Source organism: Dipodomys ordii, unplaced genomic scaffold (assembly GCF_000151885.1).
Source record: "Dipodomys ordii isolate 6190 unplaced genomic scaffold, Dord_2.0 Scaffold11, whole genome shotgun sequence".
NCBI classification, from domain to species: domain Eukaryota; kingdom Metazoa; phylum Chordata; class Mammalia; order Rodentia; family Heteromyidae; genus Dipodomys; species Dipodomys ordii.
The window spans coordinates 11,099,493-11,123,471 of NW_012267227.1; the positions used below are offsets into that span (position 1 = coordinate 11,099,493).

Consider the following 23,979-nt stretch of genomic DNA (forward strand, 5'->3'; position numbering starts at 1 on the left):
ATATGGATCATCATATGGCAGCAGTGTCCAGGGCAAAGTGAACTTCTCTGAAGAAGGTATTAGAGAAGGTGCCCTGGGGAATACAAAATGAACAAAAGTACAGTGTTAACCCAGATAAGCCTAGATCCTGTTCTAAAAATGGACTATAATCCTGAAGGAGAGAGACACAGACCCCCATCCATAGGAAACTCACCTGCTAAAAGCAGAAGAAACAGAAGGAAAGATAACCAACTCCAATGAATTAATGCTCCATTTTAAAGATAGTTGAAGGAATTAACAAAAAATACATGCACCTCGGAAGTATTCTACTGTTATTTTGAAAAGGATTGGATATTAAAGAATTCAAGGTAGAATAATTTGGGGTGAGGATCTAAAAGAATATACTTGATTCCTTATGCAAATTAAGCTAGAGACCTCAAGGAAATAATTTGCAGAGAATATCCCTAGAACTCGGACTGAACACAAAGTTTCTGTGACAGGAGAGGGACACAGGAAGTGAAGGAAGAGCCAAAGAAGAAGGGAGAACTCCAAACTGCTGGAGTTCGGAGAGTGAGACAAAGCTTTAGGGAAGCGAGGGAGCAAGGAAGAGGACGGCTTTGGGGTTAGAGCCAACAGCAGAGTGACAACCAGTAAAGAATGATGTGAACTTGGCAGCTGGGGCTTCGGTGATGGACTGGCAGCGCCAAGAAGGGAGTGGGGCAGACTCACACTGCGGGGAGAGCTACAGAAGTCGGGGGCCTGGCAAGCAAGCAAGCACGGAGGCTGGAGAAATGCTCCTGACTGGGGAGCTGGAGAATGACCAGGTGTAGAGGAGTAAGGAGAAGAGAGCTGTTCCTAACAGCTACAGGAGAACAGGAAATAGCCACACGAGTCTAATGCCCTGGAGTGAGCCCAAGAAAGCTGAGTAGCTTCCTCAAATGGCATCAAGTGGTTTCCTTCGATGGCCTCTGCCTCTGCTCGGAGCTGCCCATCTTCAGCCACTGGTTGTACATTTTGTAGTCTGCAATATGTCACCACTTTAGTGGGTTTTTTTTCTTTTTGTGTGGTACTGGAGCTTGAATTCAGGGCCTGGGTACTGTCCTTAAACATTTTCATTCAAGGCTGATACTCTACCACTTGAGTTATGTCTTTATTTCTGGCTTTTGACTGATTAATTGGAGGTAAGAATCTCAGTCTTTCCCATCCAGGCTGGCTTTGAACCTTAAGACTCATGAGTAGCTAGGATTTACAGGCAAGGGCCAACAATGCCTGGATTATCTCTTATTTCAACAGCTCCTTAAACTCAAAAATTTCTAAAATCCAGAGTTTCTCCCACATGATTAAATTACCCTCAAAGGGCAGTGGAGACCCATCAAGGTACTGGAGATGGCCCTTGAAGGCCCTTGAAGGCCATGGATCTGTATATGCAGGTTTGCAGGAAGGAAAGAGTATTACTGGCAAGGGGCTTGCAATACTGTAAGCAACCTGTATGAAGGTCTAGGTCCCCGCTAAATTCCTGTGCCAAAATCCAGTCTGTTTGTGTAACCAATTGGAATTTTCTGCCAACCAAGAAAATCAATGTACAATGAGAAGGCATCTCAAAGAAACTTTCCAGCTTAATCCTTTAGAAAAAGCCTAGGAATGCTCACAAATGATCAGAAGTCCATGAAAGTAGGAGACAAATGAATTCTGTAATAGGCTATAAACTGACACAATGAGCGCCTGGGCTGGGATGTAGCTTGGTGGTAGAGTGCTTGCCTAGCATGCACATGGCCCTGGGTTCAACCCCCAACATTGCAGGTAGGGAAAGAAACACTTAAAAAATAAAAAGACTACAGCATTAGAAGACACACTATATCACTCCTATCCCAGCTCTGTCACACAAAGGCTAGACTTGGTTTGTTCACTTGTAAAATACTCAGAGTTGGCCCACAGGATTGTTGTGAAGATGCATGGCTTAGTATTTGGAAAGTGCTTAGAACAATGCCTGACCCAAAGAAAATATTTTCTAAGTGTTAAAAAAATGCTTATCTTGTGGCTGGAAGTGTTGCTAAATCTGTAGGACAACTACAAGAGTCCAAGCCTTGAGTTCAAACTCTAGTATCATAAAATAATAAAATATTTTTAAATGCTTATTCTGTTGTGTCTTCAAATGCTGCTCTCATGGGGGCTTTCTGACGTACTCTTGAGAAAGGTGAGGGACAAGACTTCTTAGCCCCATCAAATACTTGCACTCTTGTTTGGCTTTTTTGTTCAAGACCAGTGCTCTACTACTTGAATTACAGCTCCACTTCCAGCTGTTTCAGGAAATTGGAGATAAAAGTCTCACAAACTTTTCTGCCCATATGGTGGCTTCCAGCCACGATCCTCAAAAATCTCAGTCTCCTGAGTAGCTAGCCACCAACGCCTGGCTTGCAAGAGATTTAAGATTCTCATTAGAGCCGCAACAGAAAGACCATCCTGCATAAATCATTAGGAGAGGCTCTCTGAACACTTGGCTAATAGTGAAAAACAAGTTTTTGATACAGAAACGTATTATCTGGGGGAGTCATTTTGATAAAGGAAGAGGACTGAGAGATGGCTCGTTTTGGTTTTAATTATTCGGCTTCAGAGAAGAATGCCTAAACTAAAATCTACCAATCTACCAATGAAGTCACACACACACACACACACACACACACACACACACACACGAATCCACCTCTGAAATGAGCTTCATTTTCTTATGTTTTGGTAAGAGACTTGGCTCTCAATTGGGAATGCACATCACTCTACCCACTCAAGGGCAAGATGATAAGGTTCTATCAGACCAAGCGTCGAAGAGAACCTGAAACTCTACCAAGGTCAGAAACTTCACGCCAAAAGATCTCTCTGAAGCTTGCTTGTTTTGACTTGTAATGACAAATTTGTCTTGTCTAAGTGTTCAATCACATTATAAAACAATGTGCCGATCTTTCCAGTGCAGCATCCTTGGATACCACAGGAGGCCTCACGCCAACCTGTGAAGGGATTTGCTGACTTTTCTGCTGCTTTGATTTCCATAGACCTTTGGAAATTGCTGTCTGTGAGAACAAGACTGAAAGATGATTCTGGAAATGCTGAACCCAATGCAGTATAACGTCACCAGCATGGTGCCGGAAGTTGTACCTGTTGGGATCATGCCACTCCTGCTGCTCATAGGCCTCCTCCTGTTGATTTGGAATTATGACAATACATCCTCAATACCAGGTAACACCACTTGTTTATTTCTGTGTCTAAGGAGATTGCTTCCTTGAGCTTTTTGTCCACAACAGTAAAGAAATTGGATCTCTTGAAGACCATTGGTGTTGATAGTAAAGGAAGACTAAAGTGAAAAAATTGTAAACCAATTCCTTATCTGCATATATAAAATGAAGCCAACTTTTTAAAGTATCTGAGATAGGCTCTTCCATTCTACATGCCGTCTTGGTTAAAGGGACCTGGCAAAGGGTCCTTTAAACAAGCTTGAGATGAGGCAGAGTGGGGCACAATTCTAAGGTGTCTTTTTTTTAAGTTTTAAAAAAGTGGATTTGAATTCATTCTAACTTTCTTTGAAGATGGAACTGGAATGTCTCCTACCCTCCTTTACTTCTCCCTTCTCCCCCTCCCCTGTGCCTCATTCCACCCTTTCCCTTTCTCTTTCATTCCTCCATCTCACCCTTCCTTTTCTCTTATTGTAAGCATGGTGATGGTGGTAAAAGGCTGAATGGGATCTGGGTGCTAGGAGAAAGGGGGCCACTACTGTTTCCAGACATAATCTTCAACAAGGCTGTTACTCAATAAAAAGTAAAGAATGGTGCTTCACACCTTTAATCCTAGCTGAAATCTTTAGATTCTGAAGATTTCAGATCTCACCTAGGATTATAGCGGCCATGGAGACTTATCTCCAGTTAACTAGCAAAAAGCTAAAACTGCAGCCTTGAGTAAAAAAAGCCAAGTGAGAGCATCAAAGCCCCAGTGCAAGCCCCAGTGCATGCACGCATGTGCATGTGCCCCCATGCACCCATGAAAGCACACACAGGGTATTAGAGAATAATGTAATTACCTAGATAATTCCAATGGAAAAATCTTATGAGTCCATCACCAGTTCTGAAACTATCATATGTCAGACAAATTCAGAATAATCAGATTTTTCTTTTCAGCATAAATTCCTCATGGTGGGCACTCATGTCCAATTCCATAATATCCACAAAGGCTTTGTTTCAAGAGCATAATTTTTATACACTTCTAAGTGTGGTGAGCCTCACTACAAGGTGATTGAGAATAGTTGGACCAGGGGTGAGTATAAAATGCTGTGAGTGGATTCTTTTCAAAGTTTTCCAGATAATTTTCCTCACCTGATTTAGCCTGGAGCTTTAGGTTTACTCTACTGTCCAAGTTAATGGAATGTTGAGTTCATGTGATTGTCTCCAGGGGAAGAAGGCTCAGAGCTTCGGGAAGATTTTAACTCCCCTTCCAATGTTCTGTTCCTCCGCATGGGGGGGGGGGGCGGGGGGCTCTTCAGGCAGGGTCAGTGAATGGTAAGAGCCAGGTGTTTGCGAAGGGGGATGATGCTTTTTCCTCCTTCTTGTCATAAACTTAAGTGCTACTGTCCAATTCACCTGTATTATCACAGTATCTACAGATAGTGAAAGGCCCATATTGCCCACACAGCTAGTAAGCCCTATGTTCAAGTGTATTTATTACAAGAACTTCCAGGAGGTGGGAGCTTATCGTTAGATTCCTGAGCCATACCCCCACAGTTTTTGAATCACACTGTCCAGGAATATGCATTTTAACACCCTGCCCCCATGCTTGCATGTCTATGCTGCATGCGCTGGTAGTATCCCTGCAGATCACTGAGTGAGAATGACAGCTAATGGAGGACCAGCCTGACCACCCTTGAAGCCCTAAACCAGGAGACACGTTAGTACCTTATCTGTCTACCACTTCTGAACCAGAGTAGCATGCTGTCATATGCTGACAGATTTCACAGATAGAACAGGGAACTTCAGTCCTGTTTGTGGTATGGCCCCTCGGTTAATATTGTTAAAACCCAGGGGATTGCTCATGAGCAATCAGAGTTGAGAACTACAGAGGTGATGAGATCCACCACTTCATTTGACAAAAGAGAAACAAGACCCCAGCAGAGCAAGTAGCCAATACCTCTTTCCTGTAATGCTAGCTACTGAGGAGACTGAGATCTGAGAATCCAAGAGCCTTCTCTCCAATTAACCAGTGAAAATTGGGAAGCAGACATGTGGCTCAAGTGGTAGAGTGCCTGCCATATGTCATTGAGTTTTATGAATTTATGAACGACCAGTTCTTCTGAGTTGTCTCCAGTCTGGGACTATGAAGACAGTCTTGCTATGAGCATCTGTATACACAGGTTTCTCTGGAGTGTATATTCAGTCATGGAATGCAATAGCTTTCTAATTAGGATGGCCGTTGTTGGCTCCAAAAAGGCTGCCTCTGCCCAAAAATGCACTGAAATATTTACTGCTCCTCTCTGGGTATGAGAGGTTCCTGCAATTACTACATGCCTAGATAAGCATTCCCAAGTCTGAGTAGAGAATAACCTAATGTGGTTACAACTTGAATGTTTCTCTAGATTTTTTGTTTGCTTCTTTTCCTTCCACAGCATTCTTCCTTTCCAGCTGAGGTGGGGAAGATGGTGTAAGATTTTCATATAAATGAAAGGCATACATATATGTACATATGACATGGTTATAAATTATTTCATTGTTATTTTGCATATCCTCTCCTCTCCTACCATGGGAGCTCTTATTCAGCCATTATATTTATCATGACATTTCCAGTCTCTACCTTGGTACCAATGCTTAAATCTAGTACAGATTCATTATGTATTAGCTGGATGAAGTAAGATAACACACAGTTGATCTGTAAAGACTTAAACTTTGATACTCATTTGAATAGAAAATTCAGTTTCTCAATCTAACCAAAGAGCTTACTGTATCTCTCAGTACAGCTGTCCCCTGTATTTTCTTATTTTTTACTTTGACAATATGAATATTGTGCAAAGCTTTTTTTGGGGGGGGGGAACTGGGGCTTAAACTCAGATCATCACACTCTGGGCATTGATCTGGAGCGCTAACAGTTGAGCCACTCTTCCATTCTGGCTTTTTGTTGGTTAATTGGAGATAAGACTCTTGGATCTGTCTGCCCAGACCAGTTCAAACTAAGATGCTCAGATCTCAGCATCCTGAATAGCTAGGATTACAGATATGAGCCAACAGTACACACACACACACACACACACACCATGTTTAGTACACACACACACACACACACACACACACACACACACCATGTTTTAGTTAGCTTTTACCACCAAAATAAAATCAAGTTACCAAGCTGGGTATATAGTGGTACACACTTGTAATCTCAGTAATTGAAAGGCAGACGCAAAAGCATCATGAGTTTGAGGCTGGCCTGGGATACATAATTAGTTCCAGGATAGCTTGAGCTACAGAGCTAGACTTAATTTTAAAAAACAAAACAAGGATGGGCTAGGAATGTGCTTAGTGGTAGAGTCCTTGCCTAGCATTCAGGAAGCCCTAGGTTCGATTCCTCAGTACCACATAAACAGAAAATGCTGAAGTGGCACCGTGGCTCAAGTGATAGGGTGCTAACCTTGAGCAAAAGAAGCTCAGGAACAGTGCCCAGGGCCTGAGTTCAAGCCCCAGAACTAACAAAAAATAATACAAAATCAAGCTACTAATTATGTTCTTTGGCATAAGCCACATTAAATTCCCCAGTTGTTCCTGGGATTCGTGTTCCTGACATTATTTACCTAAGCAAGGATGTGCATGGCATGGCTACTGCTCTTGTCTAAAACCAGATCATGGGACCCACGATCAAGTCTAGACACTGAGCAGACTAGTTGCCTATTTCCTCAATTCATGGCTTTTATTCTATGTCATGAGATTTAGCTTAAGGTTCTTTTCCTATACTGACTTGGTTTTTGAAAGGAAATAAAAAACAGAAGTGATGCTCCTAGATAAGAAATCAGCATCTTTGCAGACTTCAGTTCTAGTTAAACTATAACCTGCTTCTACTCTACCTGTTCCATCCACCAAGGCATTTGAATCAGAAGCTTCCTGATAAAACCAGGGAGCCAGATAGTTCTTCCAGCTTGTCACTTGTTTCCATGCTTGAAATTCATTAATACTGCTTAACTTGGAAGAAATAAGTGCACTTCCCCTATTCACTGAGACTGAATTGACAAAAATGGAACCCATGTGAAGATGGCTACTGATATACTTCATATTCTGGGAGGGGCAAAGAGCCTCCAGTTAGCTCCTTTGTGTCGTCTTGTTTCAAATCACTCTATAGACTTGATTCAGCTATAAAAGAACAAGTGTTTCTGATGTTGCTAAGTTGCTAACTGTGTTCTGATGACTCAATCTAGGTCCTGGCTACTGTTTGGGAATTGGGCCCCTTATTTCCCATGCCAGATTCCTGTGGATGGGAATTGGCAGTGCCTGTAACTACTACAACAAGATATATGGAGAATTCATGCGAGTCTGGATTAATGGAGAGGAAACCCTCATTATCAGCAAGTGAGTCTGTTATTTAATAGTCACTGACAACAGGGCTGGGAATGTGGATCAGTGAAGAGTGTTCAAGGTTTAATTCCCAATTAAAAATAATAATAATAACAATAATAACTGGAGATAAACCTTGAAAATCAAGACTGGGGTTTTTCCTATTTTAAAAATAAATCTCATTTTGAAACCTTGATATCTTTAAATGGCTACGTTTTTTCCTGCCGAAGTGTAGGTATGGAGTTCTCAGCTCTGAAGACAAACAGAATAACTGGTTTCCTTAAACCAAAGCTAGGGGTACACAGACAAATAGCTCTATAAAGTTGGGAAATTCCTCAAAACTTCTCTGAGCAGTGAGTGTGGAAACTCTTAGAAGTGCAGCTGATCTAGTTTTTGATAATGCCTCTCCCTGAATTGCTTTTTTTTGGTTGGTAGTGGGGTCTGAATTCTGGGCCTGGGCGCTGTCCCTCAGCTCTTCCACTCAAGGCTAACACTCTACCACTTGAGCCACAGTTCCACTTCCAGTTTTCAGGTGGTTAATTGGAGATAAGAGTCTCACAGACTTTCCTGCCTGGGCTGGCTTTGAACCATGATCCTCAGATCTCAGCCTCCTAAGTAGCTAGGATTACAGGCATGAGCCATTGGCACCTGGCCTTCCCTGAATTGTTTTATCTTTCATGATCTCCTGATATTGTGATTTTACCATAGATAAGTAAACATTAAAAATCCCCTTCTGGGGCTGGGAAGGTGGCTCAGTGGTAGAGCGCTTGCCTTGCATGCATGAGGCCCTGGGTTCGATTCCTCAGCACCACATAAGCAAAAAGAAAAAAGCCGGAAGTGGCGCTGTGGCCCAAGTGATAGAACGCTAACCTTGAGCTGAAGAGCTGAGGGACAGCGCCCAGGCCCAGAGTTCAGGCCCCACGACTGGACCCCCCCAAAAAAAATCCCCTTCTGAAAACAACAACAAAAACAGGGACCACAGGTGTTTGACCAACAGTTTCCGAGTATGTTTCTCATGTTCTTCTTTGGCTTTTTCCACTCAAGACTAGTGCTCTACCACTTACACCACATCTTCACTTTTTGCTGGCTAATTGAAGATTCTCACAGACTTGTCTGCCCACATTGGCTCCAAATTGTAATCTTCAGTTCTCAGACTCTAGAGTGGCTAAAATTACAGGCATGAGCCATCAGCACCTGGCTCTTTCACTAGACTTCTAGCAAAGCTATCTGCCAACACTATCTCAGAAGTTTCTATACTCACAATTGAACATTTCACCAAATACTAGGGTATCCTCAAAGCCCTTCCCCCCCCTTTTTTTTGGTCAGTCATGGGGCTTGAACCCTGAGCCTGGGCACTGTCCCTTAAGCTCTTCAGCTCAAGGCTAGCACTCTACCACTTGAGCCACAGCACTACTTCCAGTTTTGTGAGTGGTTTATTGGAGAAAAGAGTCTCATGGACTGTCTTGCCCAGGCTGGCTTTGAACCGTGGTCCTCAGATCTCAGCCTCTTGAGTAGCTAGGATTACAGGTGTGAGCCACCAACGCCAGGCCAAAGCCCCCCTTTTTGTGGTTTTGTTCCAGTACTTGGGCTTAGACGCAGTGCCTCCCGCTCTCTTAGCCTTTTCCCCTCAAAGCTGACACTCTACCTTTTGAGTCATACCTCCATCTCTGGCTTTTTGTTGGGAAGATGGAGGTAAAGAATCTCCCAAATTCATTTGCCCAGGCTGGCTTTAAACCCAGACAGAATATACTTAGACATAAGATACCTAGGTCACCACATCAATTCCCCAGATGCCCAAGACAATTCCTGAGACAATTCCGTATAACAATCAAGGTAGCATCTGAGTGCTTCTGTCTGGCCTCATTAGGAAAGTGAACTTAGCACCTGCGACCAGCTCGGGCACTGATTCACACCGAATGGTGGACACGATATCCCCACCGTTGGCCCAGCTCTCCTAGTTCTTTTCTCGTGCTATCCTCCAGGCTTTTTACTTGTTGGAGTCTTTGTGTTCCCCTTAATTGCCTCAGAGCCACTCCATTTTGTTGTTAAAGGCTGAGCTCCTATCAGGAAGAGAATATGTTTGTCCCCATCTCTTTCCTTGCCTGCTCTTCAAGTCTCTTCCAGAACAAACCGTACCTCTTGAACAGACCCAGACCCCACTGGGCCTCAGGAAAGCTTTTGATTTTGATTTTAATAGTTGGCCAGATTTCTTTTTCTTTTAAAAAGTTGGAATCTTTACTCATTTACGACTGTGTAGACATTGCAGTCCAACTTTCCTAACCAGCGCAGTCAGTCCCAAAAGGGTAGGGAGAGGCTGCACAACTTGAGAAGAGGAAGTCAGGTGCAAATCTGCTGGCCTGCTAGGTGGACCATGCGGCAGCTTTGAGGCACTCTCCTTTTATCCTGAAGATAAGGATGCATAGCTCCCTATGGAGCTATGCTCTATGGAAGGGTCTATGCTATATGCTATGTGATATGCATGCATTAGTTTTTGTTAGAAATATGAAAAAGATTGAATAATATCCATTAAGAGGAATTAGCGGTTCTCAGGCAAACAAGGGCTATGTTTACATACCTGCTAGCTAGTGATTATGATTATTACTCATGATTACTGTACACATTTTTTTTTCCTTTTTTTTTTTTGTGCTGGCACTGAGGCTGGAATCCCAATACCTTGAATTCTTGCTCACCTTCTCTCTTCCCCTCCCCAAACTGGTGTTAACCAATTGAGCCAGATCTCCATGCTATATTCTGCAGGCTGTTGTAGCAACTATGACTCTTATCCTGGATGAGACAGAAAGCAGAGGAAGGGCATAGCTAGTTCACTCAAGTTTTACCGTGAACAAGAAATAGATAATAGATGAATGGGATCAGAAGAACCATGTAGGCAAGAGATAATAGTAATAGAGGTGATAAGAAGATGAGGTGAACCTCTGGTCACATTCTGAAGGCAGAGCTAACAGGATTTGACAGATTGGATGTTGGGTGTGAGAGAAAGAAGAGTTGTGATGTCTAGTTTTTGTTGTGAATGCCTAAAAGAATGAGGACATCATCACCTGAGCTAAGTAGGAACAGGGAGAAATGATCAAGAAGTGATCAATGTCCAACTCCAGACATTGGATTTGACACACTTAGTGCATGGACATCTGGACATGTTGAATAGGAGAGGCGAACACTGAGCTGAGTCCCGCCCCCCCCAACTCCCGATATCAAAGGTTCAAAACTGTCAGAGGAAACCAAGAAGGGACAGCCAGGGAAAGCCAGGGGCATTTAGTGATCTGGAAGACAGGTAAAGAATAATATCAGAGAGGAAGGAATTGTCAAATCCTTCTAATAGGCCAACTAAAATCGATGGGAGATTTGAGCGTTGCTTTCAAAGAAGTCACAGGTGGCCTCTCTGAAAAAAGTATTTTCAATGGAATGGTGGGAAGCAGGGGGGTGAATCTGAGTCAGCAAGTATAGACAATTCTTCCAACGAGTTTGTCATAGAGAGGCAGGAAATGGAACAACAGCCAGAGAGGAATATGTGATCAGAAGGGCTCCATTTTTATGATATGAGCAATCACAGTAATGACTTCTTTCTGTGGTAGAGATGATTAACCACTGGGGGTGGGGGGAGGAGGGAGAGAAGAAGAAATTGCTAAAGGGAGAGAAACATGGTGTGCTAGGTGGGATGTGAAGCAAAGGCTGAATAGGGTTCTGGTTTTGGAGCTTATTGGGACTTCTTTCCTAGTTGATCCCATTTTCTCAGGAAAATAGTAAATAAAATCTTTAGCTGAAGCCTCACACCAGTGGCTCACTGTAATCCTAGCTACTCTGAGATCTAAGGATCAAGGTTCAAAGCCAACCCAGGCAAGAAAGTCTGTGAAACTCTTATCTCCAATAAACCACCAGGAAACCGGAAATGGCTCTGTGGTTCAAGTAGTAGAGCGCTTGCCTTGAGCTGAAGAGCTGAGGGATGGCACTCAGGCTCAGAGTTCAAGCCCCATGACCGACAAAAAAAAAAAACAACCTTTTTTTTTTTTTTTTTGGTCTGGTTGTAGGCCTGAACTCTGGGCCTGAGTGCCATCCCTCAGCTCTTCAGCTCAAGGCTAGCGCTCTACCACTTGAGCCAGAGCCACTTCCGGCTTTTTTCTTTTTTGCTTATGTGGTGCTGAGGAATTGAACCCAGGACCTCATGCATGCAAGGCAAGCAACTCTACCACTGAGCCACCTTCACTCCCCGCCCAAAAAAAATCTTTACCTGAGGATTTGAAGTGGAAGAGGATAATAGTCATCCAAAAAAGGGGGAGAGAGAAAGGGCCAAGGGAATGAAATAGAACTGCAGCTGCACCAAGGGCCACTGGAGTTTAACAGTGACCTCAACATGTGTGTGTGTGCACATACACACAAATGCACATACACGTATGTATGCATGCATACATGCATGAGCTCAGTGCAAAAACTAAGTAAGTTAAGAATTGGACTTAGCCAGATTGAAATCTGATCACTTAGTTAGAACGGCTACAGTGGAAACCCCTCTGCTCTGATCTACAGAATTTAGGTTGGGTTAGTATTATGGGACAAAGCTGGACAAGGGGAAAGGTTACAGGCTGGACTGGACTTTATATTCCAACAAACTACACATCAGCAAGTGCTTGAAATGTTTGTTGCCACCTACTGCATTCACTGTCACAGCCTTTCTCAAACTATTGATAACTAATCTGCCCATTGCTGTGAGTTAACTCAGAAAGTAGATACAGCCTCCAAGTTTACACTTGGTTACATTTCATTCTGAATAGGCAGTGGTTTTGAATAAGACAGCCAGCATTGCTGCAGGACCCATTTGGTCTGTCTGATGGCCAAGAACAGTGTGAAATGGGTCCTGGCTCTCTCTCTCTCTCTCTAGCCTTTTCCCCCCTCTCTCACTTCTCTGCTTATTAAATCCAGCCTCACATTGATGAATGACCCTGGCTTAAGTCTTGGCCAGTCACACTTCTGCCTGATTCCTTTTGTCATGGCTGATGCTCGGATGAAAAATAACTAAGATGTTGGCACCCCCTACCGGACGCATGGATTTAAAAACTTAACTCTAAATGAACACTTAAGAAGGGCTTGTTTTATTCTTGTGGGGTTTTTTTTATTCTCTTTTAAAAACTGATTAGCAATTTCTTCAAAGAAGTTGGTCAGTATGAGCAGAAAAAATAGTTTTCTGCTTATCCATTAAGGACTGAACAATTTTTAAAGAAACATCAACATCAAAAAAGGTAACACTATGCATCATGAATTTATACCACTGGGCACCATAGAAACTGTATTATCTAAAGGCTCCTGCTCAGACCTTCTCGTGGAACTCCTTGACTGTTGAGACTGTAATGACAGAATGTAGAGATGAGAAATAACTTCTCTTAATCATCTTAGTGGCCCTCCTCCAGCCAGCCCACGCAGGCCCAGTGTCCAAAGCAGTCTGCTAAAGTTACCCCACCAGAGGCCTGAGGGATGAGTGATACTAGGCAGAAATGTTGGTTCCAAGCTAACAGCAAGAATTCAGTTAACCCAGTAGCTTCCAGTTCTGTAGCTCACTCTTGCAGACATGGCACTGTCTGGAGAAGAGCTGGGTGGTACCCATGAGGCCAGGAAGATCATGTTTGGAGGTTAGTTCAGGCAAAAAGCTAGTGAGATTCCCAACCTCAACAAACAAGGTGAGTATCTGGGAGTGCATACCTGCAATTCCAGATATGCAGGAGGTAGAGAAAGGTATTGGGTCTGAGGCTAGCCCCAGGCAAAAACTTCAGACCCTATCTAAAAAGTAATGAAAGCATAAAAGCTTGAGGGGGTGTGACTCAAGTGGTAGAGCACCTGCCTGGCAAGTAAGAGGTCCTGAGATCAAACTACAAAAAGGGAGAAAGGAAGAAAGGGAGGCAGCGAGGGATGGAAGGAGAGAAGGAGGGAGGGAAAGAAAAGGAAATGGGAATAAGAGAAGGAAACAAGGAGTCTGGAAAAGGGTGTCTTCAGGCTAGGGATTAACAGTGCATTTGGATCAACATGCATTTGCTAAGACAGCCACGGTGTGGTCAATGCATGACTCTGAGTTTTCCCCATGGTGGACTCACATTAAGGTCTGCTTTCATTTCAGGTCGTCAAGTATGTTCCATGTAATGAAGCACAACAACTACATCTCCCGATTCGGCAGTGAGCGAGGGTTGCAGTGCATTGGTATGCATGAGAAAGGCATCATATTCAATAATAATCCAGACATCTGGAAAGAAGTACGACCTTTCTTTATGAAAGGTAAGCAGGAACCTTTTTCTGGTCTAATAATGTGCTTTGTTTTGCAATCATATTTTAAGTTCCACTACCTTAACAGTTTAAAAATAGTAACAATGAGATGAAGTAGGATATTTTCATATCAGGTATCAAACATCCACAGAAATATTAGGAGGTGAATACTGGTACCATCTGCATTTTACAGGTGAGAAAACTAGGCATAAGGAGGTATAATTATAATATCTTGGCCAAAGTTCTAGCATTTGTAAACAGTTGTCTCCAACACCTACATTTATAATACTCACAAATTCTCTGCTTCCTGTTGATGCATGAAGCAATTTCATGAACATGAAGAGATGAGTCTGTCATCATATGTCCACCATATGTTTAATTTAAACATGAACAAACAATGCATTTGCTGAATCCTCGACAGACAGCTCAGATGTTTGAGGAGAAAACAATTTGGGACTGAAATCAGAGATGTTTAAGGTAGGGAAGGACTGTATATGCTGACCCCAGGGGTTGGGATTTTGGCCCAGGTGGTACAGTGGCGCTTGCTTCCAGGCCTCGCTTGTACCTTGCACAACACACCTCCGTGCTTCAGCTCTCTTATTTGCAGAAGTTGACTGGTATTACAGAACCTATACTCTTCTAGAACTATTGTTAAGAATAAATGAAAAAATGCTATGAGATCCCACAAAGCCAGGTGCAATGGCTCAAGCCTATCATCTTAGCTACTTGGACTCACAGGTATGGGGATTTCTCCCAGATTAAGGCTAGCCTGGGCATAAAAGTATCACAGCCCGCATGATTTAATAGTTAGGCACAGTGGTAAATGCCTGTTATCCCAGATACTGATGGACACAGTGGTACACAACTGATATCTCCAACGACTAAGGGAAGCACAAGTAGGAAGATGGCAGCCTAGGCCATCCCAAAGATGACACAGAGACTCCAACTTGAAAATAGCCAATGTAAAAAAAGCACTGGAGACCTGGCTGACAACCACGCTGAATAATAAAGGACATGAAAAGTGAGATGACTCCTAAAGGCGTTTTAAACCAAGTGAAGACAAAGAGGGAGATGAGGCATTATGAGTTGGACTCTTATGCTGGGCCATCAGAAGCCTCTAGCTACTGCTCAGAGTCAGCTGCAGAGCCAGGGGAGGGCAAAGGCAGTTCTCCCTCCCTGTTTCCATGCATTCATTCACTCACTCATTCCTGCCTTTGACAATCTGAACCAAGGGCTCCTATGTATTGCTAACTCGCATACAGTGCTAGTAAGTAGTGCTCAGTTCTCTGAAGGAGACTGCAAAGCAAATAAGGAATGGCTCAGTGGGCTATGGGTTCAGTAAAATAAATTGTGAAGTAATCTGGAGAGACTGAAATTAGGAGAAGGACACCTTTAGTGACTTGTAAGACTAGCATTATATAGCCACAGCCTATTGTTAAATAGGAAACAACTGAAGCCAAATAGTTCAGGACAGTCTCACTAGCTCTACAGCAATATCTTGCTACCTAACGAAACAAAATAAACACAACAAGGGATAAGCACGAAATCATTCATCTGTTGACGGTGGCCATAAGCTCTAAGTGTTTCCCTTACAATTACAAAAGTAATTTACCAGAGTATGTAGGAAAGCTTAAATCTGAAGTCTGTTTAAAGTAATATTCACTCATTCTTAACCAGAAAGGTAAGTACATGCTTGTAGAACAGAAAAGTAGAAGGAAGAATATGAAAAGTATCCATGTGATTACTGGATGCAAAATAATGAACAAATAAGTTTCAGATATAAAAAGTGAAAATAGTTTTGATCACGGGCCCCTGGAGTTTGTGATGGCTGATGTTCTGATGTGTTCCACTCAGCTCTGACAGGCCCAGGCCTTGTGCGCATGGTGGCAGTTTGTACTGAATCCATCATTAGGCATCTGGAAAAGTTGGAAGAGGTCACCAACGACCTGGGCTACATCGACGTGTTGAACCTCATGCGACGCATCATGCTGGACACCTCTAATGTACTCTTCTTGGGAATTCCCTTGGACGGTACTGAAACTCATCCACGTGCCTCCCTTTAACCCTTGGCTGAACAAGGGCAGCAGTAAAGTGAACAGATGCTGTTTTATAATATTGCTCACTATTCCTGGGTTTTATTCTTCCGTGTTCCTGCCTTGTTTCAGCTCAGTACATGACTTATAACCTGTAATTCCAGCTACTGGGAGGTAGACATAGATTATAGTTTGAGTCAACTCTCTTGTTAAGCAAATTCCGACACCAAGCAAAAATCAAAATAAGTTAGGCTCTGGTGACGCACACCTGTGATCGTAATTACTCAAAAGACTGATACCTGGAAGATCATGACTGAAAGACTGTACTGCCAGGAAAATTCGAGAGATATCATCTCCATTAACTAGCAAAAGGCTGAGCTGGAGTTGTGCACAAGCAGGGGAGCACCAGCTGAGCAAGCAAACAAAACAAATGAAAGCAAGAAGTCATTAATTCAAGCTTTCAGTGTGTGCCCACACAAGTATGCATGGCCACACAAGTGCATGTGCACATGCACACACACACACACACACACACACACACACGCCCCAATGCCACTCAGCTTATGTAATGGCATTCACATGGCTAAATCACACCCTGAGGAAAAGATTGCTCAGGTTAGAACTCTATTGTATTTGGGGAATCTGTAGGGAATGTTCTCTGCTCAGAGCATTTTGTTCAACAACTCTTGTTTTTGTTTTCCAGAAAGTGACATCGTGAATAAAATCCAGGGTTATTTTAATGCATGGCAAGCTCTCCTTCTGAAACCCAACATCTTCTTTAAGATTTCTTGGCTGTACAGAAAGTATGAAAAGTCTGCGTAAGTAACCCAAGTTTGGGAGATTTACGAGTGCAATTGCACCATTTATTTTTTATGGCATCTTCATTGTTGTTGGCCTCTTTGGTATATTTTATGCTCTCCAAAGTCCACAGAGATCTGTTGATTAAGTTGCTGATGAAATATTTATAGCAATAGAGAGAGCTTCTTTAGGCCAGAACGAAGAATAAAATAAGCTTCTCAGCAAGGGACTGGGTATGTGGGCTGAGTGCCCATCTCTGTAACAAGGACAGCCAGTATACTTAGCTAAATCTTATAGTTAGCTAAATCTTATCATGAATATCCGAGAACTCTTTGCATATCTAGAAAAAAATGCACACATAAAGTAAATTTATAGCTACATTGCTTCTGGATGGATTTGACACAATTCAACTTGAAGAATTAGCAGGACTCGAAAAAAACATTTTTTTTATAATGAGTATCATGAACTTGAATAAAATATCTGATTTTTTTCAAGTCACATGTCTTTTGGAGTCTTGGCTTTATTTTGGTCTTGGACTAATGCAGTGGAAAACTGTAAAAAATGTCCAAATCAATGAGGTTTTATAGTGCAAGTAGCCAGACATTAAACACTGCCTGCTCTCGTTCACTGGGCTCATGGAAACTTACTGCAGTAGACTGCAGAACAATCTAATTTCTCCTAGGAATCCAGATAAGTTAGTGCAGCGACCTTCTCTAGTTAGTGCTCTAATATGTGACTATATTCTTGTGTACTCAAGTAATACAGATCTAGAGAAATCTTTTCATCTCTTCTCCCAGGCACTCAAAATAATACCAACACTTCTTAAAAACACATTTATGGGATGTACCTACCCCCACCTCTATTCAACTTTCTAATTTTGACTTTTTAAAATTCCAAATATTGTTTTCTACTTTTTATTTTAACACATTTAAGGTTTTTTGGACACTTAATACCGTCAACAAATGTTTGGTATGATCTGGTAGCCTAGCCATTCTCTCGTGTGCGTGTATGTGCGTGCGTGCGTGCGTGCATGCGTGTGAGAGAGAGAGAGAGGGAGGGATAAAGAGAGAGAGAGAGAGAGAGAAAAGAGAGAGATGGGGGCTTGAACTCTGGGCCTGGGTGCTGTCCCTGAGCTCTTCAGTTCAAGGCTAGCACTCTACCACTTGAGCCACAGTGCCACTTACAGTTTTTTGGTGGTTAATTGGAGATAGGAGTCTCATGGACTTTCTTGCCTGGGCTGGGGCCTGGGCCAGCTTTGAACTGTGATCTTCAGATCCCAGCCTCCTGAGTAACTTGGATTACAGGCGTGAGCCGCCAGTGCCCAGCTAGCCTAGCCATTCTTGTTCCACTGAAAAAATGTGTTCACAATTCCAAATAACAGACTCCCAAAGGTACATGCTTAAAACATATGCTTATAAGTCACAGAACTCCCCTTACCTGTCATTGAACTCAATTCTCACAGATTTAAAGGGCATATATCACTTCAGATACATATATTTACTTATGTGGGGCCAACTTTTAACTTGAATAGGCAAGATTCGACCAGCATTCACAAGGTACTGATATGAAACCTCAGATTCTGGCTCAGGAAAGTAGTCTGTGCTCAGTCATTTCTCCAATTAGTCCTATGGAAGAACTCTTTATGAGTTCAGAGTCTAGGGGCATTCCACCAGCCTTCAAGCCATTTTAGGGTCCAGTGCTCAAAATATCAGCAATCTACTAGCAAGGGAAAGTTCTAACCTGCCAATGGAATGTCAGACCTTTGTATGCAAAATATTCTAAAGAATTATTTATTATATACAAGCCTGAAGAGTATCTCTCAAAAATGTTTTAAAATAGCCAAAGAAAACTTCTTAAAATAAGTGTGCTTAAAATTCTTTCTTTTACTTCTTTTGATGATACAGAGGGAACAGAGACCATTGATGTCAGCAGCATCCACAGGGTATTTTAAGTCTGTAGGTGGCATGTCAATCAGAATCTGGTCGATTCAGTGTATACTTAAACCTGTAATACACAATTTCATCCCCTGTGATAAAGGAACACACACATACACTTGAACATAAATGTATTTAAGAACTATGCTAGAATAGGAGAATAATGTAGATCTCAAGGTCACCTTGCTTGTCCTCTAGTCTTCTCACTGCAAAAGTAATACTAGAACACAGAGAGGTGAAGTTACACTGGTTACCTAGGTTGCCTAGCCAGGCTCTAAGCCACACAGAAGAGAACAAATGCATACATAAACTATGCAGCTAGACATCTTTCCAACAAATATTTACCTGGTGTTGTAGTGTGGCCAAGACCATAGTTTTGGTATTAAGAATAATAGTTATGTGAATTTACTGGGTAGAACAGGAATCACAAACTCAGTAGTTCTCAAGGTTAGCCAAATGAAGTGGCTATATGAAGACAGGAAATGGAGGTACATGCACAATTTAGGTGTGTTACCCATTTTTTAATGCTGCATTATAAAATCACAGCTTTGATTTTTGCCACCAGAGTCTAAGAATCCTATCTAATACTAGAGCTTTAATTTCATGTATCATTATAATTTATGGGTATTAATATGTAATTTATGGGTATTTATTTACCAGTGATGTCAATTAAAGCAGAGGATCTTATTTAAACACACAGCAAGTGAAAACCTATTTTGCTAGATGTCTAAGTTGAATACAAGTACATTCTATTTTGACTTTTTTCCCCAGCAAGGACTTGAAAGATGCCATAGATCTTCTGGTAGAAGAAAAAAGACACCAGCTTTCCACAGCAGAGAAACTGGAAGACTGTATGGATTTTGCCACTGAGTTGATCCTAGCTGAGGTACTGACCTGGACTAGCCATGTTTTCCACCTACCATATGTTCTGGATGTTTAGGCCTATGAAGATCTTCTTCCATACTTAAGCTTCATATTTCTTCTGTTAACTATTTCCTCTAGCACACCAAAACAAAGAACCCACACATTAGACATTCTAGTAAGCCCTACCTCTCAGATCAAACCCCTTCTGTATCATAATACAAACTGTCAAAACAGAAAGTGGGAGGGAGACCCAAGACACTACAAAATGTCATCCCTTGATATCCATCGGGCTTGGTTCCAGAATCCTTCCCAGATACATGAGAAAAGGCACAAATCCTTTCTGTAAAATTCAATCATATTTACATATGATCTACATATACCTTGCCACATACTTAAATCATCTCTAGGTTGTTTATAACATCTAATATAGGGTAAATGCTACATAAGTAGTCCCTATTCTGCATAATTTAAGGAATAATAACAACAATCAAGTCTGTACATTGTGAGTACAGATGTAATTTATTTTTTTCTAAACTACTTTATTGTTTTAAAGATGTCATACAGCGGGGTTATCTTTACATATATCAGGTCATAAGTACATTTTCTATTGCATAGTATCATCCATTCCCCTCCTTCTCACCTATTCCCTCCCTCCCCTCTCCACCCACAGATTGCATAGTTCACTCTCCTTGATGGTCTGTGCAGCCAGTGCGCTCCCCTGCTGCACTTCATTACCATTTTGTCTGATTCTGTGCCCTCCCCCACCTCCCCCAGATGTGCATGTGAATACACTTTATGTAAGGTAAAGAAGACAGCATACAGCATCATCCACAAATGAAAAAAGTGAATTATTAACAAAAAGTCCTTTGTTTCTATAACAGATGCAATTTTTTAAAAAAAATTTTTGATACATGGAACCACTGGACACACAGGATCAATTGTAAATAGATAACTGGCTAAACTGTCCATATTTCCACTGAAGATTGTAATATAAAAGGTTCAAAATTGGTTACAGAGGTCACTAATTCATTCAGCTGAGTTTCTTGATTCTCTTTCTCATTGTCTTTGTAACTTTGTTTGTTTCTTTTGTGTGTGTGTGTGTATGTGCCAGTTGTGAGGCTTGAACTCAGGGTCCCATGCTGTTGCTTAGCTGTTTCGTTCAAGGCCGATGCTCTACCATTTAAGCCATACTTCCACTTCTGGCTTCTTGTGGGTTAATTGGAGCTAAGAGTCTCACAGATTTTCCTGCCCATGCTAGCTTCAAACCACAGTCTTCAGATGTCAATCTCCCGAGTGTTAAGATTATAGCTTCAGCTGTTTTTGAAACTTTAATTTACTTTTACAATTCACTCGTCTCTTGTAATTGTTCAGAAACGTGGAGAACTGACGAAAGAGAATGTGAACCAGTGTATACTGGAAATGCTAATCGCGGCACCTGATACCATGTCTGTCACTGTGTTTTTCATGCTGTTTCTCATCACAAAGCACCCTCATGTTGAGGCGGAAATCATGAAGGAAATCCAGACTGTGATTGGTAAGAATTTATCAAACCAATTATAGAGCATTAAAAAAAAAATCCCTCCTGTCTGAATGCCAACTTCTTATGTCCTAAGAAGATGATGACACAGAATCTTTTAGAATCCACTTGTAAAAATCTAAAGCAAGTAACCATGCACACTATATAACAGATTGAAAGATTGTTCTACATTATTTAGGTATAAAAATAATATATGCTCATTGAAAAATTCAACTTGTAGAGAGATATGTAAAGCAGAATATAAGTCCCCCTTTTCACTCTTCTCATACCCCCAAGATGAAACTACTGTTAATTGTCTGCTATACATTTTTCAAGAAGCTTTTCCTTGTTTCTTTCTTCTGTGTGTGTTCCAGTACTGGGGGGTTTGAACTTGGGGCTTTAATATCTTGCTTGGCTCTTCTGCCTGAGGCTGGTGCTCTTCCACTTGAGCCACAAATCCCCTTTTGGCTTGTGCAGGTTAATTGGAGATGAAGAGTCTCTCAGTTTTGGTCTGCCCAAGTTGGCTTTGAACCGCCATTCTTAGACCTTGGCCTCCTGAATGGCTAGGATTACAGGCATGAGCCACCAGTGCCTGGCTCAGTTCTGAACTTTGATAAACACTATGGCTCAGATATGTTACATCAGATGGCTGGTGTGCAACAGAATTACAGACAGAATGTTTTTTCAGCCAGTAGGAAATTGTTCTGTAGGAGTCTTGATGCTTACCATATATTGAAACTAATATTACCTTCCCTGTCCTTTCAATCTGTCTCCACAGGTGAAAGAGACATAAAGATTGATGATATACAAAAGTTAAAAGTCGTGGAAAACTTCATCTATGAGAGCCTGCGCTATCAGCCCGTGGTGGACTTGGTCATGCGGAGAGCCTTAGAAGATGATGTGATTGATGGCTACCCAGTGAAAAAGGGAACCAACATTATCTTGAATATTGGAAGGATGCATAAACTGGAGTACTTCCCCAAGCCGAATGAATTTACTCTTGAAAACTTTCAGAAGAATGTAAGAGTCCTTCCTCAAAACCAACTTGCTATCCTTGATGATGTTAAGTCTATTCCAGTTCTGTGTGATTGTACCATACATTTCCTTCCTTTTACTTGTCCCCCTCTGCCACCCCTTCAGGAGTCAAAGTGTCTCAGAGGCTAGAACATGCCTTTCATATTCACCTTCAGCAAAGAGTCTGAGTCTCCATCTCTGGGAAACAGCTAAATGGTTGCCACACCATAGGTCAAAATGTGAAAACTCTCCAGGCTTTTAATTTGGCTAATTTTTGTTAAACCCCTCAAATCTACCTTTCTATTTCAACTTGGCACCTTGGCACCTTCTAATTTGAGCTTCAGAACCAGCTAAGCAAAGGAAAACCATTTCTATTTTAGAGAAATCAAATGAGACCAAAGGATGTAATTTTCACAGTCTTTCTTTGGTTCATCAAATGGACCCTCTTTCTCTAAAGAGAACTCCATAATCAAAGGAGATTCAGATTTTTCTTTTTCTATGATGTGTAGAAATGCTTCCTTTATGTCAAAACAATATTTGTCTTCTCTTCCTTCCTCCTTTCCTTTGTGACTTAAAATGCTGGAGTTAAAGCTGGGTGCCGGTGGCTCATGCCTGTAATCCTAGCTACTCAGGAGTCTGAGATCTGAGGATCGCGGTTCAAAGCCAGCCCGGGCAGGAAAGGCTATGAGACTCTTATCTCCAATAAACCACTAGAAAACTGGAAGTGGCGCTGTAGCTCAAGTGGTAGAGTGCTAGCCTTGAGCTGCAGAGCTGAGGAACAGCACCCGGGCCCAGAGTTCAAGCCCATGACCGACAAAAAAAAAAAATGCTGGAGTAAGATTGTGGCTACTTTACAGAGCTAGATTTATCTCCTAACATGACCTATGGTAAGGTGATTTGCATTGCTCTACCTCATTTACCAGGCAAGAGTGGAGACTGCCTGAGGTTTGATCTGTATCATAAGAGGTAGTTCACAGTGAATGAGAAAAGGGTTCGTTTAGTCACAATATGACTGAGACCCCAAACAGTGTTTTCACTGACCAGCTCTTTAGATGGATCTGAGACTGTCCTGTATGACTCTGGCTAATGGTCTGATCATTTCCACAGGTTCCTTACAGGTATTTTCAGCCCTTTGGCTTTGGGCCCCGTAGCTGTGCAGGAAAGTACATTGCTATGGTAATGATGAAAGTCATCCTTGTCACACTTCTGAGACGATTCCATGTGGAAACACTGAAAGGTCGGTGTTTGGAAAACATGCAGAAGAAAAACGATTTGTCTTTGCACCCAGATGAGACAAGCGATATGCTAGAAATGATCTTCGTTCCAAGAAACCCAGCCAAATGTCCCAAGCACTAAAGCAGATAGGTCAGCACCTCCTCTAGAGCAGATCACATGGAAAGCATCACCCTCGGCAGATACGATCAACCTCAGCGAACCTATAACATACCTCCTAAAGGATGTCAAGAAGGTGGGAACCACTGGACATGCACCCCTTGACCAAGCCAGAGAACAAGGATTCAAGTAAAAGAGTTTGTGGTCAGTAGACAAATTACTTCCCTAAAGGACCACTTCCACAAGGAAAGAACAGAGCATCAGCAAAACCCAAGACTCATTTCCCAAGTCTCTCCAAGGCCCCAGGACATCTTCCTGTCTGGGTCAGCACCACTCACCCTGATTAGAAAGGCCAAGGCCAATGTCTCAACTACCTGGGACTAAATACATGCTAGTGTAAATATGTGAGTTGGTCCTATTTGTGGTTTTGGTGGGAGTGGATCAGTGACTTGCTAGAAAAACAGTCCCACATCCAACATTGACTTTTTTCCCAAGTTATGCCAGTTACCTCTTATGTATCCAACTGAGACCTGTCTGCAGCAAAAGTTAAACCAGAGGTTCCCCTTCTTAGTCTCTCAATCCACACCTCAGACATATACCTCACCTAGAGTAGGTATAGATTCAGTTAATAAACACATACTGATATAATTCGCTGAGTTAGCAAATAATTAGGACTCTGTATGTAG

General features: G+C 42.0%; 1 protein-coding gene across 1 annotated transcript; it reads left to right on the forward strand.

Moving 5' to 3' along the window:
• The first annotated feature begins 3,062 nt into the window (after nt 1-3,062).
• Nucleotides 3,063-23,317, forward strand: LOC105981070 (aromatase). Its single transcript, XM_013010071.1, has 9 exons — nt 3,063-3,207; nt 7,409-7,559; nt 13,660-13,814; nt 15,657-15,833; nt 16,539-16,653; nt 19,339-19,453; nt 20,803-20,965; nt 21,726-21,967; nt 23,069-23,317. Exons 1-9 carry the CDS (start codon nt 3,063-3,065, stop codon nt 23,315-23,317), a joined length of 1,512 nt encoding a protein of 503 aa, XP_012865525.1.
• The last annotated feature ends 662 nt before the right edge of the window (nt 23,318-23,979 follow it).

Excerpts from the sequence above, each read along its gene's own strand:
- LOC105981070 (XM_013010071.1), top strand. The coding sequence starts at position 3,063 with ATGATTCTGGAAATGCTGAACCCAATGCAGTATAACGTCACCAGCATG. Across the intron at positions 20,966-21,725 it reads GGAAATCCAGACTGTGATTG|GTGAAAGAGACATAAAGATT; the intron begins GTAAGAATTTAT and ends CTGTCTCCACAG. Across the intron at positions 21,968-23,068 it reads TTGAAAACTTTCAGAAGAAT|GTTCCTTACAGGTATTTTCA; the intron begins GTAAGAGTCCTT and ends TCATTTCCACAG.